This window comes from Camelus bactrianus, chromosome 13, assembly GCF_048773025.1.
Source record: "Camelus bactrianus isolate YW-2024 breed Bactrian camel chromosome 13, ASM4877302v1, whole genome shotgun sequence".
Classification (NCBI taxonomy): domain Eukaryota; kingdom Metazoa; phylum Chordata; class Mammalia; order Artiodactyla; family Camelidae; genus Camelus; species Camelus bactrianus.
In genome coordinates, this window is record NC_133551.1 from 78,744,759 (window position 1) to 78,760,057 (window position 15,299).

Consider the following 15,299-nt stretch of genomic DNA (forward strand, 5'->3'; position numbering starts at 1 on the left):
CAGCAGTGTCCATGGCCAGGTGGCCACAGCCTGTCTCTGCCACCCAGAGGACGACAGGAGGGGAGTGCAGAGCAGAGGAATGGTGTCCTGCAGGCAGAGTGGGGCTAGCAGTGTTTATGCATGTGTGCACACACATGCATGCATGTGCACCCTGTGATCACAGGGCCCCGGGAGCTGGTGGGGACGGGCTACGTCCCAGGCACTGTTACGGGGACACGAGGCGTTCCCTTCCATCCTGAATTTCTGTTATGTGTAATTATCCATATTCTTTTGTCTATGTGAAACACATTCTAATACAAAGTGAAAAAAAGGGGCATTTCTTAAACTCTCCCTACCTTAGATCTCAGGCTGCTTTAAGAAGATCTAAACAGCAAGAGTCAGGACAGACCAGGAGGCAAGTGCAGCTGGGTGCTGGCCTGCGTCCCTCCCAGCCCACCCCACTCCCAAGCCTGGTCCCTGTTCCGAAGGCTGAGGCTGCCTCACACCCCGCTCAGGTGTCCCAGACACTAATGTCACCTCCTCTTCACTCAGTCAAAGCAGTGAACGAGAACAATGCTGCCCTGCAGTGACGTCCGGTGCAAGCCACTGCTGAGCCCCGCTCAGGGTGACAGGAAAGCGGATATGGGGAGAGGGCAGGGGAGGAGCTTGCTGTGGGGGTGGGGGGGTCCTGAAGTGATGGCCTGAAGGAGGTGAGGGATGGAACACCTGAGGCTGGGGAGGGGCACTGCTGTGCAAAGGCCCTGAGGCAGGAGGCAGGCATGGCCCTTGTGCAGCGGGGGCATCGAGGGGCTCTGTGAAACGCCAGTGAAGGAAGCCGCTGCTGGCAGGGGCTAGGCAGGAAGCAGGGGACCGGCCAGGATGTGGGTGTCATGGACCCAGGTGGCAGCAGTGAGGGTGGGAGAAGGCCCAGACCCTGGAAGTCGAGTCCCAGAGGGATGGGTGGGTCAGAGCCACTGCAGGTGGGAGGGACCACAGAATCCCAGTGTGACCCAGCACACTGGGTGTCCAGTTTGGACACAGAGCCGGCCAAGTGGAAACATCCAGGAGCTGGGCCAGCATCACCTGGAGGAGGCCACCATGTCTGATGTGAACATTCTGGTGAGAGCAGAACGCCCAACATGTGACGGTCCTGCAGCTGCATCCCCTGCAGATGGAGGACCAGGGGCTCCAGGCAGCCCCTCAAAAGGTCAAGCGGAGTCACCACCTGACCCACAGCTCCACTCCCAGGCACCTGCCCAAGAGCACAGGAAGCAGCGTCCACACGGAGACCCACACACACGTGTCCCTGCTCACAACAGCCCACAGAAGAGGGCCACCGACAGAAGAGGGCCAGGCAGAGTGGTGGGGACACAAAATGGAATATTACTCAGCCGAGAAAAGGGATGTGGTCTGGACACATGGTGAGCCTCGTAAGTATCACGCTAAGGGAAAGAGGCCAGTCAAAAGGCATGTGTTGTAGGAAACGCCCAGAGCAGGCAAACCCAGAGACAAAAAGCAGCTGAGTTGCTGCCAGGGGCTGGGGGAGGGGGTGGGGAGTGACTGCTGACGGGTCTAGGGTCTCCTCTTGGGGGGTGAGAATGTTCTACAGTTGACTGTGGTGATGAGTGCACAATTCTGTGAATGTTAAAATGCACTGAATTGTAGACTTTAAATGGGTGAAGTGTATGGGGTTGTAAATCAGGTCTCCACAAAGCTGTTAAAAAATATATAAAAATTTAAAACTGTTTAAAATGGAAACAAAGAGGGGCCTGAGGGGTGCCTGGGAGCAGAGCTGGGGCAGCTGCCACACAGCTGAAGCTGGACGTGGCCCTGGCCCTCCCTGGCCCCACAGCGCAGGATGGGTGCTGTCCCCATTCTGTCCCTGTTTCTGATGGTGGCAGTGCACATGCGCCAGACAGAAGCAGGCACCAGGTTCTGCCACCTTCCCAGAGCTGGGGGGGAGGGTGCGACGGGTATGTTTCTGTTTTCTTTTGTTCTGATTTGAGGCAACGCCGCCAGAGGCAATGGTCATCCAACTGTCCTGCAGAAAACTAGAGAAATCTGAACAAAACATGGAGACTTCTTCCTAAAATCCCCGAAGAGCTGAAAGGGTGGTGAGTAAACTGCAGACGCGGGGGCTGGAGGAGCTGGCAGGTGGCAGTGAGCCCTGACCGGGCCTTGCAGTCTGGGCACAAAGGTCAGACCTGAGGCTGGTCCCCAGGCAGGAGCCCCAGGCAGCAGCCAGCCCCCTGCAGCCTGGCCTGGAGGCAGGTGGGGCAGTTCCTGAGTGCCAGAGCCCAGGCGCGTGGAGGGGAGCGTGGCCTCAAGTGATTTATGTGCCAGTGTTTTGGGTACCACAACCACCTGAGAACGGACCCACGTGGACTCTGTAGAGACGGAGGAGGACCCCATGGGGGTGTCTGCCTGGAGCCGCCTGTGAAGTCAACCCTATCAGTTCTCTGTGCTCTCCGAGGGAACGCGGAACACTCCAGCAAAGAGCCAAGCACCGTACAAACGCTGCTGCTGACTGGCCCTCGAACTGAGAAGCGCGGTCACCAGTCTGACACCTCCAGTGCTCAGTCCAGTTGCCCCGGGTCTGGGAGAAGGCAGAACAAAGGTGCACCCCAGAGTCTGGGGCAACCCCGGGGCCTCATGATGAAATAGTGGGGTCGGTGGTGGCGGGCATAGGGAGGTAAAGCCACCACCAAGGCCTGGGCTGAGCCTGCCATCACCGGCAGGACTCTGAGGGCAGAGGGACCCCAGCCCCATTTTGTCAGAATGCCTCTTCCCCTCCTCTGTCCCCACATCCCCTCTTGTCCGCCCGGGAACCACCCATGTTCCCCGGCATGACTTCAGTGTAAACACTTTGTAAGGAATAAGCCGTCGGTCCGTACACAGCCCATCGACCACTGCCTTCTGTTCACAGGGAAACGTTTAGTGATGAGATGGGGGCAAGGCCAGCACCAGGCCACACCTGCGAACAGGCAGGGCCAGAAGTGACCAGGTGCCGCCTCAGGAGACGTGGCACCACACCCACTGCCGGCTCTCTCCGAGGCCCAAGATCTGGCCGGAGCCCTGCAGCCGCGGGTGAGGTTCCCACGAAGGTCCTTTCCAGCTTGGCGGGGTGAACGCCTGCGGAGCAGCACTGGGGCCGCACTTTGCAGAAGGTCCACCTACTGGGGCCGTGGGCTCTGCCGCAGACTCCACTGGTCAAGAGCTGGGCCGCGGGGGTGGCCTGTATGGGGCCCGTGTGGGCCCCAGCCCGCGGACAGCCTGGCGTCAGCACCCTCCCCCAGGCCAGGTGTGCCGAGCTGTACCCATAACGATTAGAAACCAACCAGAACCTGGATTTCTTCTACTTTGTGCTAGCAGAATGATAAAATTACAAGAAAAGAAATCCAAAGCTGGTGTCTTTCAAAGTGTCAATGCTCTGAATATCGTTTCTGAGTGTTCGCATCTAATAACTCCAAGCAAGAAGACGTCTGGTTCTGTTCTGAAACAACCCAGCTGGGCCCTGGATGGGCGTGTGGGTGGGGGCAGGTGCATGTTCTGACCCCTTGCCTCACCCCCCACTGGGGTCCTAGAAGTGAGGGGCATCGGGGCCTGGCTGCCTCCCCCCGCTTCCAGGGCCCCACAGAAGCACACCCAAAAGTCCCATGACTGCAAAGGGACAGTGGCGGGAGGGAGTGGACAGGAGCCGCTGTGCCCATGGGGCTGCAGAAGGAAGGGCTGGGGGAGGGAGCGCCCCAGGGCCCAGAGCTTCTGATCTAGTTCCAGCTGAAGTCCAGCATTTACTTCATTAGCCATCTGATCTTTTTTTCCTCAAAAAACGTATTTTAAGGGTTATATGTCAGTAACTCTGCAACTGTTTCTATGTTTGGAAACAAATTAGGTTCTGTTTTCGTTTAACACCAGGAGCCTTAGCACTAAGGTCTTAGGGGCTCCAGCTCTGAGCTCTCCGGCCGTGACCTGAGCAGTTTCTGGGATACAGAAAGGCGGGTGCTGGGAAACTAACCATGAAACCAAAGCACACACCCTTGTCTGGGCACTGACTCTGCACAGAACCAGCTGGGATCAAGCACGACCCCCAGGCCCCCGGAGCCGGCGTGGATGTCCAGGCAGGGCTTCCCCCCAGGATCTTCTGGAAGTGCCAGCCCAGGGGCTTGTCACAGCCCCCCACCCTCCCTGTTGTCCATCCAACATGAGTTCCCCCATCGCTCCCACACCCTCATTTCTGTCTGTCCATCCTGCCCCAGGCCCGCCCACCCCGGGGAGCAGATCCTGGGCTGCTTTACCAGGTCCCAGTCTATGCTGCGGAAGAAGGCGTGAGACTTGATGTCGGAAAATCCAGTCTGTGGCCGGCAGCCGAGCCTCTCCTTCGGGTCCTGGGGGTCAGAGTTCAAATAAGGACAAGTCAGCACAGAGCAAAGCAGCCCCTGCTTCACAGCCGGTGCCGGACAGGGAACTGGCCTGCCCTCCCGGTCACTTTAAGGCCTTAAACCATCACTCATCATAGAAATGCAGATCTCCGCAGCGCAGAACCTGGGGAGGGGGTGGCACCCGTCCTGAGCGGAGAGAGCCCGACAAGGGACCTGGACAGATGCTGAGCTGCTCTGCTAAATTCCTCTCTGGAGTAATTTCTCGTCATTATGTTTTGTCTGGGGTGAGTAAACATTCACGCCCACCCCCAAGATGTCCAGGAGCTGATACCGGAGATGACTTGGGGGTGGAGCCTGGGCCCGACGCACTGTGAGAAAGGGCTCCAGGCCGGCAGCCCCGGACGGCACGGCTGCCACGGTGGCTGAGAACGTACCTTGTTTAGAAATCCTTTCAAGACGTGGGATGCCTTGACCGAGAGGAAGCGGGGAATCCGGATGGGCTTCTCCAGGATGACTGCAATGATTGCGGGTGGCGGTGGGAGCCCGTTTCTCCTCTGTGCGCCCCGCCCCCTCCCCACCGGTCCCTCTGCCCAGCAGCCAAGGGGCCGGCCACCCGCAGGGCTCTTGGAATCCCCCCACCAGGCAGGAGGGTTGAGGCATTCCTGGTGCCCTGGAGCCCCCTTCCTTCACCCCGCAGGGCCTGCAGCCCTCAGAGGGCCCCCATGCACACGGTCACGTGTGCCCATGCTCACGTTTGAACCAAGAGAGGCTCTGCTCGCCCTGCACCCCTGTGTCTGTGGGCACCAGAGGCATTGTGGGGACAGCTGGGGTCCTGGGGCTCAGTCTCCCAGGGTGGTCAATTCTGGCTCAGGGGCCTAGATGGCAAGGAGCCGCAATGGTGGCTGGAAGGGGGCGGTGCCCTGGCTAAGCACAGCCCCCTGCCCAGGACTCTGGGGTGCACACCCGGTGCGGGTCGGCAGGGAGTTGAGCTACATCAGGACAGATTCTCTCTCCTGCTCGTGTGAAAAAGCAGCGCCCCCCACCCCATGGCTGTTTCCACTTCCACAACCTGGTCGTGAGAACAGGCAGCCCCCGCCAGTCTGTGGTAGCCGCGGGGATCAGCCTGGGGGCCCTTCCTCCTGCTCCTCTGCAGGGGGAGAACCCACAGGGCGTGGGAGGAACCGGACACGCAGCCCAAGGGCGGCAGCCCTGAGCGGCCCACGCACCTTGGAAAAGGTAGTCCTCAGTGTTCATGTCGGGGTTGTCGGTGATGATGTCGAAGGGGGAGCGGCCGGCCATCATCTCGAACATCAGGACACCCAGGGCCCACCAGTCCACGCTGAACCCTGGAGGGGAGTGCAGGCCATCACGCTGGGCACGGGCCACGTGCAGCGGCCGCAGGACGGGCGTCTCCTGTTGTCCTGCCGGTCACCGGGCGGCAGGAGCCACAGTTTCCGTTTCTTGGACCAGAGCTGTGGGTGGCTGTCCCCCAGGCAGCCTGGCCCTGCTGTGTCTGCTGTCCCGGGGACGCCTGTCTCTTAGCTAGCAGCAGGGCTGTTTCACGGCAAAGCCCCCGGTAGACCAGCTGCCCCAAGAGTGCCTGGACCTGTCCTTCATCACACACAGGATCCCCGCCCCTGGCAGGTTCTAGACTCTGCTCTGGTTCACGGGGATAATGGCAAAGGAAACGTCTGGAAATATCTGTTGGCATATTTGTGACATGCATCAACTGAAAACAAGAGAACCCAAAACTGCGTGGGGTGTGCACACGTGCACATGCGTGCGCACGCACGTGCACACACACGCACATTCTAATCTCACTCTCGTCTCCCTCCTGGAGAAAGAAAGGCAGACGTGCTCCAGGGTCGGCGGGGCTGCAGGTGGTGCTGGCTGACCCACCTCTGTGGACAGTCACCGCCTGGCTCCACCCACAGCCGCCAGGCACCGACCCTGGGTTCTGTCGTTGCTTCGTCCTCTCCTTCCCAAGCCCCTAGGGCTCCGTGATGAGAAGGATCCTGTCCAGTGACCTCCCCGGGGGACACTGAGGTGGACACACAAGACAACAGATGGGGACTGAGGCCAGATGGTGACATGGGGCTGGGAACGGAGTAAGGGCGTGTGTTTTAGTGTCACTTGGTCAATAAAAGCCTCTCCCTGGCTGCTGGCCCAGGATCCTAGAGCCCCTGGTTAGGACCCCAAGCAGGGCCGGCCCCAGGCATGCCCATCCCACCCCCCTGCTCCAGGCCGAGTCCCCCAGGACACAAAGCCCTGGGCTCGGGGTCGGCCTAGCCCACTCCTGCCCCCACACCCCCGAGCTCACCGTACTCCTCCCCCCGCAGGATCTCTGGGGCGATGTAATTCGGGGTGCCGCAGAAAGTGCTCGTCGTGTCTCCGGGGCCCAGGCCTTCCTGTGGGGACAGAGCCAGTTACCGGAGGGAGGGCACCTCCAGATGCGACCCTGTGGTGGGAAAACCACAGCGGCACACTAACGCAGAGGCGCCTGGGCCTGGCCTCCTGGGGCCCGGCAGCCAGCAGCCAGCGTCCCGGCGCCGCCAGGAGGGGTGTGGGCCTCACCTTGCACATGCCATAGTCCGTCAGCTTGATGTGGCCGTCAGCGTCGAGCAGGACGTTGTCCAGCTTCAGGTCCCGGTAGATAATCCCTCTCTCGTGTAAGAAGTTGAGCGCAATGCAGATCTCCGCGGCGTAGAACCTGGGGAGGGGGTGGCACCCGTCATGAGCAGAGAGAGCCCGACAAGGAACCCGGATGGGAGCCCCGCACAGAAGGACGTGCCCCGGGGCCGCTGAGCCCACCGCCCCTGCCCAGACGTCCTGTGTCCCCTCACTGACAGGCATGTGGACCAACAAGTCTGGGAAAAGACTCAGCGTCATAGAGGTCAGGGAACCACGAGACACTGCCTCCCACGCACCCGGGACGGCTACTGTCCCAACCCCCCCAGACAGAAAATAGCAAGTCTGGTGAGGATGTGGAGAAGCTGGAACCCGTGTGCACTGCTGGTGCGAAGGGAAAATGGTGCAGCTGCTGTGCTAAGCAGTCTGGAAGGGCCTCAAACAATTAAAAATAGAATCACAATCGGACCCAGCAATCCCACCTCTGAGAACACACACAAAAGAGTGAAAGTGGACTTGAGGGCGTCTGCACACCCACGTGCACAGCAGCACAACAGCTACCTCAGGGAGGTGGCTCCGGGTGTCCGTCAAGAGGTGAACGATAAAGTGTGGTCCGTTCACACAGTGCAATGATACTCAGCCTCAAAAAGGAAGGAGGCTCTGACACCTGCTACGACACGGATGAACTCTGGGGCCGTTGTGCTCAGTGAAATAAGCCGTCACAAAAGGACCAACTGTGTGATCCAGTGACAGGAGGTCCCTGGAGGAGTCAGATTCAGAGACAGAAAGTCGGAGGGTGGGGGCCAGGGGCTGAGGGGAGGGGTTGGGAGTGAGTGTTTCATGGGGACAGAGTTTGAGTTTGGGAAGATGAGAAGGTTCTGGAGGTGGCGGTGGGGCTGGTTGCACAGCACTGTGAAACGTGACCAATGCCCCTGAGCTGTGCCCTTAAAAACGGTGAGGGTGGTAAATTTTATGTTACATTGTGTTTTACCACAATTGAAAAAGAGCATGAGTGTGTGGGGGCTACTCTTGATTTATTACCGGCCTATCCCCCTGGAAAGATCTCTGGTGACTCACAACACTGCATGGAAGTATCTTCGAGTGAGGAAATGAGGAAAAGAGAAAAGTATGGAAAACAGGAAAGAGCGAGCCATGGAGTGGAAGTGAACGCCCCGCCTGCCTACGAGGCCCGAGGCTGCGGAGGGGTGAGGACAGGTCAGCTTCCTGAGAGCTCAAACAGTGGTTCTCATCCTCCCGCGACCAAGCAAACCCTGGCTGAGTGTCCCTGCGGGGCGGGGCGGGGCGGGGCGGGGCGGGGCGGGGCGGGGCGGAGCAGAGCAGAGCAGCCCCCCCCCCATGTCCATGCAGGTCAGTTTATAGTCGGAACTTCTCCCCATTTCGGAAACAGGGAAAAAACCAACGCGGGACAGCGCCTTCCTGCACGCACACCCCCGTCTCTCTCGAGGGGGTCTGAGACCTTCTGGGCTCTGGCGGGTCACCTGGTAGGAGACGGCCGCGCCGCTCCCCACCCCCAGCCACCTCCCCAGACCCATCTCCTTTCCGACTCACCGCTGGGGCCCAGGGAAGGCCCGCCCCCACGCACCTGGCATGCTCCTCAGGAAGCTTCCTCTGCCTCTGCATGTGGAACATGAGGTCGCCCCCGTTCACGTACTCGATGACCAGAAACAACCTGGTGGCAGAGAGGGCCGAGGGGGCGGGGATCGCACGCGGCCACTCCAGGGAGAACCATGGGCCTGTCCTCTCTCGCGGGCAGTCACTCCTCCCAGAGGCCAGAAAGGCAGGGACCCAAGGCCGCCCACCCTGCCCCAAGGTCGGAGGGTATGGCTTAGCTCTGACCCAGACAGGGTCAAATTCAGAAGAGAAACTTTCACTTGGGCGTTCATTTCATCCAGCACAGTAATTTGCTCTCCCAATGGTGCAAGGCCTACTTTTGGGTAAAAAAAGGTACAAATAAGGCAGAGCTAGTGGCTGGAGGCCCCCTGGGGGCGGGGAGGGCGCTGTGTGGCCAGGGGGCTGCAGAAGCCTCCTAGGGAGCAGAGGCCTGGATGGTGGCGGGGGTGGGGGGCTGTGAGACCACCTGGAGGCCCAGGGGACCGGTAGTCAGAAGCCAGAAAGGCAGGCCCACGAGCCAGGTGAGGGGGATGACACGTCTGGCAGTCAGATGACCACTCTGGCTGCTGTCTGGGTGGACCCCAGGGAGGGGAGGCAGTGCCCAGGTGAGAACACAGGTGGGGCGGCCGGGCGTCCAGGAGAAGAAAGGAGTGGGTGGGACCCCAGGTGGGACCTGGTGGCTGGAACCCTTCCCGAGCAGGGAGGACAGGGCGGGTCAGGAGCACTGACCAGCCACAGGAGGTCTGCGATGCCAGGCACCCCTCCTGGAGGAGGCTGGAGGGGCAGCAGGGGTCAGGGTGGGGCTGGCATGGGGTCGGTGACATCTCCTGGATGCACACAGGGCCCTTCAGGTCTCCAAATAGTTCATCACGTGGTTAATTTCCTGATAAGATCCTTCTCCCATTTAATAAGGTTTCGTTTTCAAAATTAAATTCACGCACAACTTTCCAGAAATACCCTGCTGAGGGCAGTTTGTGGATTTTAGGTCAACAGCTCCTCTGGGGCATCGTCAGCTCCGTGGTGCCCCAGGCTGGGAGGGAGGTGGTGGGGGCACCCTGTAGGCTCCCCGGCCCCTCCAGCCCCTCCGGGTGCCAGGCCGTCTGCGTGGAGAGCCATCGGTGACGCCCCGGATGGAGGGCAGAAGCCCCCTTTACACAGAGCAGGTGAACAAGCTGCAAAGCACTCCCAAGTCCCACTGTGCATTTAGACCAGAAACAAGCTCCTAAACATGTGAACAGCAGAGATGGAGACAGAAGCCTGAGTGCTGGGGGACAGCCAGAGACTCCTGGCCTGGAGGAACCCAGCTCGGCTGAGGAGGACGGCCCCTCTGCTTGGAGAGGCTGCAGGAGCCAACCCTTCCATGGGCCCGCCTCTCTGTGGGTGAGTTTACTCTCGTACATCGTGCCTGCGGCTGCCTTCACGCAACAGCAGAGGCGAGAGACGGAACTTCACAGGCCTGGTGCAAACAGTGAGGACCAACGACAGCTGGACACTGACTGCCAGGCACATTCTGACACGTGCGCACGTTCAATCCCGGCAGCCATCCTGGAGGAAGTGCCATGAAGGTCCTCAACCCCTGGGAAGAAGCCTCAGACCTCACAGTGAAAAAAAAAGCATTTATTCAAAACTCTGTGACTCCAAAGCCCGGGATGATATTGTCCACAATTACCAGGAACCACGCTCCCTTCAGGCGTCTGCCCGAGATGTTCACCCAGAAAGGGGTGGTGGCCGCCCACGCAGGGACAGAAGGGAACGTCACTCCAGAGAAAGGAGAGACACTGATGCTGGGGGACAACACCGACACAGCGTCCCGGGGGCAGAAAAGGCCCAAGGGGGCCACCTGTCAAGGGGATTTTAAGAGCCGCATCTCTGTGAGGCGACGCGGGGACCCGGGCTCCTAGGTCTCAGTAAGTCTCTGACCGGGGACCTCATTTAATGTGCACCACGGATGAGCTTCAAGAACAAGGCAGGGCATCTTTTCTTTTTAAAGCAGAAAGTCCTGTTTATCTAAGGGCTTTTTTTCTTCAGTTCTACAGGTCAGCGTTAGTACTACCGTCAACCTTTCTTCTGAGCAAAACCCCAGCAGGGCCATCAGGTGCTGACTGACTCTGAGGACGTTGCTTTGTGTGACTCAGACGACCTGGCTGCTGTGACCAAACACCCAGAGGCCCAGGGCTGAGCTCCTCCATCTCGGGCCCCCGTGTCCTGGCACGCCAGCTCCCGGGTGGCACGGCCACAGCCCGCCTCCCCCCTGGCTCCCCGCTGTTCCCTCCCGCCCCTGACACCCCCGGCCCCTCGAGGTGCGAGCCGACAGTTTGTCTGGAACGCTAGCGTGGTTGGGTTCGGCTTCCCCGACACCAGGGCGGCCTGCGGCAGCAGGCGCTGCACTCACCGTGCGGACACCAGAGGCACTCCCACGGGGTCGGGAAGGGGACAGGTGTGCCCACAACCCCCAGCCCCCAAACGCGGCAGGTCCCGGCCGAGGTCATTAGAGGAAGAAATGAACGCAGGCATCGGCTTGGGGGGCGACAGTGTCAGTGCTCATCCGGAAACCCAAGAAAACCCCTGAAAGTGACTGGAGGAAGAGCCGTGGGGCAACGGGCAGCACGCTGCTGCCCCGGAAGGAAAGGCCCCCCCACGCAGAGACAAAAGAGAGACACACGCAGGACAGAAGTTAAGCGAGGAAGTGAAAAATCTGCACGAAGGAAACTCTGAAATCTGAAGGAGCAGGAGAGACGGGTAACCACGTGCCTGAGGAGGACGCGCCTGCAGTGTCAGGACGTCTGTTTTCCTCAGGTGATTCGTAAACTTAACAAATCCCAACCAAAAGGCAGCTCCTTTCCCTTCTGGAGCTGGACAGGTCGAGCCTCAGGTCCACACGGAGAAGAAAAGCGCAAAAAGGAAATCAAGCAGCAGAGTGCGCCCCCATCGGAGGCTGGGTGTGCACCCGGCTCAGCTCCTCCCCCCTCCCTGCATTTTAAAACTGTGTCAAATCTTTTAAAAGAAGCCGTCCTTTCATGTGGTTTCTGACGTCCCGTAATGGGTGGCAAGAGCACAACTTCAGGTCTGGTCCTGACAGTCACTTCGACAACAGGAGCCCCCACGGCCGTCCCAAGAGAGACCCTGTCCTGGGGGGCGGCAGCCGGATGGGGCACGGCATTGGGGCGGGCAGCGGGAGTGTGGGGCCTCCAGGTCCTCATGGGACAGTCGAGGGACACTGGCTGCACAGAGCGTGGCCCCACCCGCGCACACACGGCAAGAACACGCCCCGCCCGACTCGCCCTGGTCCAGAAGCGGCCAGGTCCCTCCAGATTTAGAAGGAACAAGGACTGGCCCTCGTGGAGGGCCGTGTGCGGTCACAGCGGCAGGAGGATGCAGCGCCCGGCTGGGCGGACAGAGGCCGCGTCCCGAGGGTCTTCGTGGTCCAGGGCTTTGGGACGAGCTACCAACGTCTGCCCACAGCGTTTCTGGACAGCGCGGTCCACCCACAAGACCTTCAAAACGCACCAACCCCCTGGAGCCCCCTGGGTGCTCCGGGTGAGTCTCGACTGCTTTGAGTGCACGGGCCTTTCCCCCATGTGTGGGCGGGCCAGCCTGAGCCGCCCGCTCCGGAGCCCAGGGGTCAGGGCTGCATTCTGGCCACTTCCCTGCCGCAGGCGCGGCGTGGGCAGGAGAGCAGGGCTGCCGCGACTCCGCCCGCGCCCGCCCACTGTGTCATCCACTGCGTCACCCACTGCGTCACCCACTGTGGCTCTTCCTATTCTGGGTCCGAGTTATGACAGGAACGAAGTCACTGTCTCATGGAAGTACTGTGACTCACGTTCCCAAGTGAGGGGGCACCTGCCATCTCAAGGTCGCGGATGGTTCCCACCAGGTCACATGGCCCTCTGGGTGCGTCCTCGCACCACGTGTGTCCAGGTAGCACCCCCTCTATCACCAGGGCCCCGAGCCCGTCTCCCTGATCCCCCAGCAAGCAGTCTGTCCAGGGTCAGAGCTGGGCCCCGGCTCTGCTCCCCCAAGCTGCCCCTCACCACCTGCACGTGGCCTGAGCTCTCCCTGGCTCCTGGCTCCCTGGCCCCCACGTCCACAACTACCCGCTGGACACACGATCCCCTGCCGACCTCAGCATGCGGTTCTCCACGTCCAGACCTCCCCTTCCGCCCAGGGAGCTCCCTGCTTTGGTCAGTCCTGCCACACTGCCTGGCATCGGAGACACAGTGTCCTCACTTCTGCTCTGAGGCCTGATGCCCCTGGGAGACACGGCCTCGCAGGGAATCTGCGGTAGCCTGGGTTCCCCGGAGCCTCAATGGCATGGAGAGCCTCGGACGCCCTCCCTTCTTCAAACCCTTTCTCCTCCTTCCCCAAGCCCCCCGCCCCAGGGACACGTCTCCGCGCCCGTCCCTCTGGGAGGTTCTTGGCCTGCGGCTCTGCCCTCCCCGGCCGACCTCGCTCCTGCTTTCAGCGCACTCCCAGCCCAGCGCACACGTGTGCACACGTGTCTTCCCCCAGCCCAGGCTGAGGTCTCCCTGGAGCCGCAGACAAGTCTTCAGGTGCAACTTACAGCGACCGACACACTCAGCGAGAGTGGCAGTGAGTATCTAGAAGCCCTGGAGAACCCAGAAGAATTTACTTAAGCATCTAAGTGGCACAGAGCCCAGGAAGCTCCACCATAAACCAAACAAACGAGGCACAGGGAAGACCACGTCCACGTGCGCGGAGGAACGTAAAACAAGACTCTGAGAACGGTTTCACTTTGGAACAGCGCATTAACTGTAGGTATTTTAAGGGCAGTTTGTACCCCTGTGATCTGAGAGGTGCTGCGGTCAGGACACTTTCATGTTGGGGCGTGGGGAGAAAGCTTCAGCCACAGTCTCTCCCCTCCTGCAACAGCTTAAATGGAAACAGTTTCCCCTGTTCTGGTGGCTTTGCAGTTGACTGTGGCTCCTGTTTGGAAAGGATGGGTGGGCTGTGCAGATGTGAAGCGTGGCTTGTCCACGACATGGATGTTTGTTTTATGTTAGCCCCCACTGCACCACTTGTACTGCACATGTGTGGTGCTCTGCGCCCACTGTATACACGCAGTGATACAAATGACCATCTACACAGTGCACAGGGAACACGCCAACCTGGATGGGCACCACTGGATTTGGGGAGAAAAAAGAGAAATGCTTATTTTCTTCTGGTTCAGAGACCCCCTTCGGGCAGCCAACCTTCTGAGAAACTGCGTTTTATTCCCCAGGTTTTTGCCGGCAGCTGCCCGCAGGCACGGCCTAGAGTTTCATGGGTGCCCCCATGTCTGCTGGCGCCTCAAGGACCCAGGGAGCTCCTCTGGCTCCACAGCCGGCCCTCGGGGCCACATGCTCAGGGAGCAGCCCGGAGGGAGAGGGGCGGCTGCTGGCAGGTATCCCAGCCCCGGAGTGAGTGAGGCAGGTGGCCGTGCACCACCCTCGGGGGTCATCATCCGAGCCCTGAGTCCCCTGCTGCTGCCCTGACGTCCCACCTGGGGTGTGCCGCTGCCTCCCTGATTTCCCGACTCCGGTTCTGCACGGTGAACACTAATGATGGCAGGGAGGGCCTCGGAGGGCAGTGCTGACCCCAGGCCCTCAGGGGCTTGGGGGCCCCGGGGCCCGGACGCCAGGCGCTGGTCCACTGGTCCAGAGACCCGGCACCAGCAAGGAGAAAGGCCCTCGCGGCCACAGCTCCTGTTACGAACAGATCCCCAGGGCTGGGCCTTCCTGGCTGTAAACCCTCACATCTTAACTGACTCATCCCCGCCGGGAGCCCAGGAGGCGGCACCCCTGCTCGCCCTGCCCCAGGCCAGAGATGGGCACAGGGAGGTCGCGTGGGTCACAACGGGAGGGGCTGGAATTCGGACCCCAGCTGCTGGCTGTGAGGCTCTGCCTGTACCACTGGCAGGAGACACTGAGAGGCACTGGGAAGACCGAGACCAGGACCAGCCTCTCCGGGGGCACCGGGCTCTGCCGGCTCCCACCCTTCCAGGGCACCTGCTTCTGGGGTCCCCAGCCGTCTCCGAGCCACTTTCCAACTCAGTGAGTGACACGCACACAACGCCGTCCCCAGACACCCACCCCTCCCGACCCCCCAGCAGCTCCGCACCACCTGTCAGGCCCGACCGCCCAAGCGTGTGCGGGGTTTTGAGCTCTCCTCTGAGCTGGCCTTGACCTCTTACCAGTCCCTCGTTAACTAGCAAGTCACATAAACTCTGACACCTGCTCCCTTTATATTTGTACCAAGGATGCGACAGCACCTTAAAGAAATTATTTGAACGTGACTGCTGACGAGGTTCCAAGCACCAACCGCACACCTGGGGTGCAGAAAGGCCCCGCGCGGCCCCGTCTCAGGGAGCTCTCAGCCAGCGGGGAGACAGGTATGTACACACCGGGGTCGGAGCAGCACAGAAAAACAGTCTGGGGAGACACCGTGTCCTGACCGACCCAAGCTTCGGGTGCTCCTAGAGGTCACTGACAGATTCTGTGAAAGGAAGAGGCAAAGAAACCAGACGCGGACACGAATTCCTCCTGGGAGGCCTCCCGACTGCGGCCGTCGAAGGTTGTAAACAAGCCTTCTAAGCGTCAGTCTGCGAAGCCACTACAGCCGTGGGTGCGTCGCAGGGGTCGCGCGCACACGCCTACTGGGTGATTTCTTTTCAAGACCTAACTT

At 60.5% G+C, this 15,299-nt stretch overlaps 1 protein-coding gene and 1 long non-coding RNA gene across 4 annotated transcripts in view; one reads left to right on the forward strand and one right to left on the reverse strand.

Annotated features, from left to right (window-relative positions):
• Positions 1 to 15,299, reverse strand: part of PRKCZ (protein kinase C zeta) — a 93,388-nt gene that overhangs the window by 1,950 nt on the left and 76,139 nt on the right. For both annotated transcript variants that reach the window (XM_074377667.1, XM_074377666.1), the window contains 6 exons: positions 8,590 to 8,676; positions 6,933 to 7,068; positions 6,679 to 6,766; positions 5,585 to 5,704; positions 4,793 to 4,872; positions 4,275 to 4,364 (listed from right to left, as the gene is read on the reverse strand). In XM_074377667.1, the coding sequence (XP_074233768.1) occupies positions 4,275 to 4,364; positions 4,793 to 4,872; positions 5,585 to 5,704; positions 6,679 to 6,766; positions 6,933 to 7,068; positions 8,590 to 8,676 (601 nt within the window). The remainder of the gene's footprint in view (positions 1 to 4,274; positions 4,365 to 4,792; positions 4,873 to 5,584; positions 5,705 to 6,678; positions 6,767 to 6,932; positions 7,069 to 8,589; positions 8,677 to 15,299) is intronic.
• Positions 681 to 3,382, forward strand: LOC105071047 (uncharacterized). Of its 2 annotated transcripts, XR_835474.3 has the most exons (3): positions 681 to 1,409; positions 1,986 to 2,596; positions 2,906 to 3,382. It is a non-coding gene; the product is annotated as an uncharacterized LOC105071047 (long non-coding RNA). The 2 variants fall into 2 exon arrangements; XR_012511504.1 differs by having other exon boundaries at positions 681 to 2,596.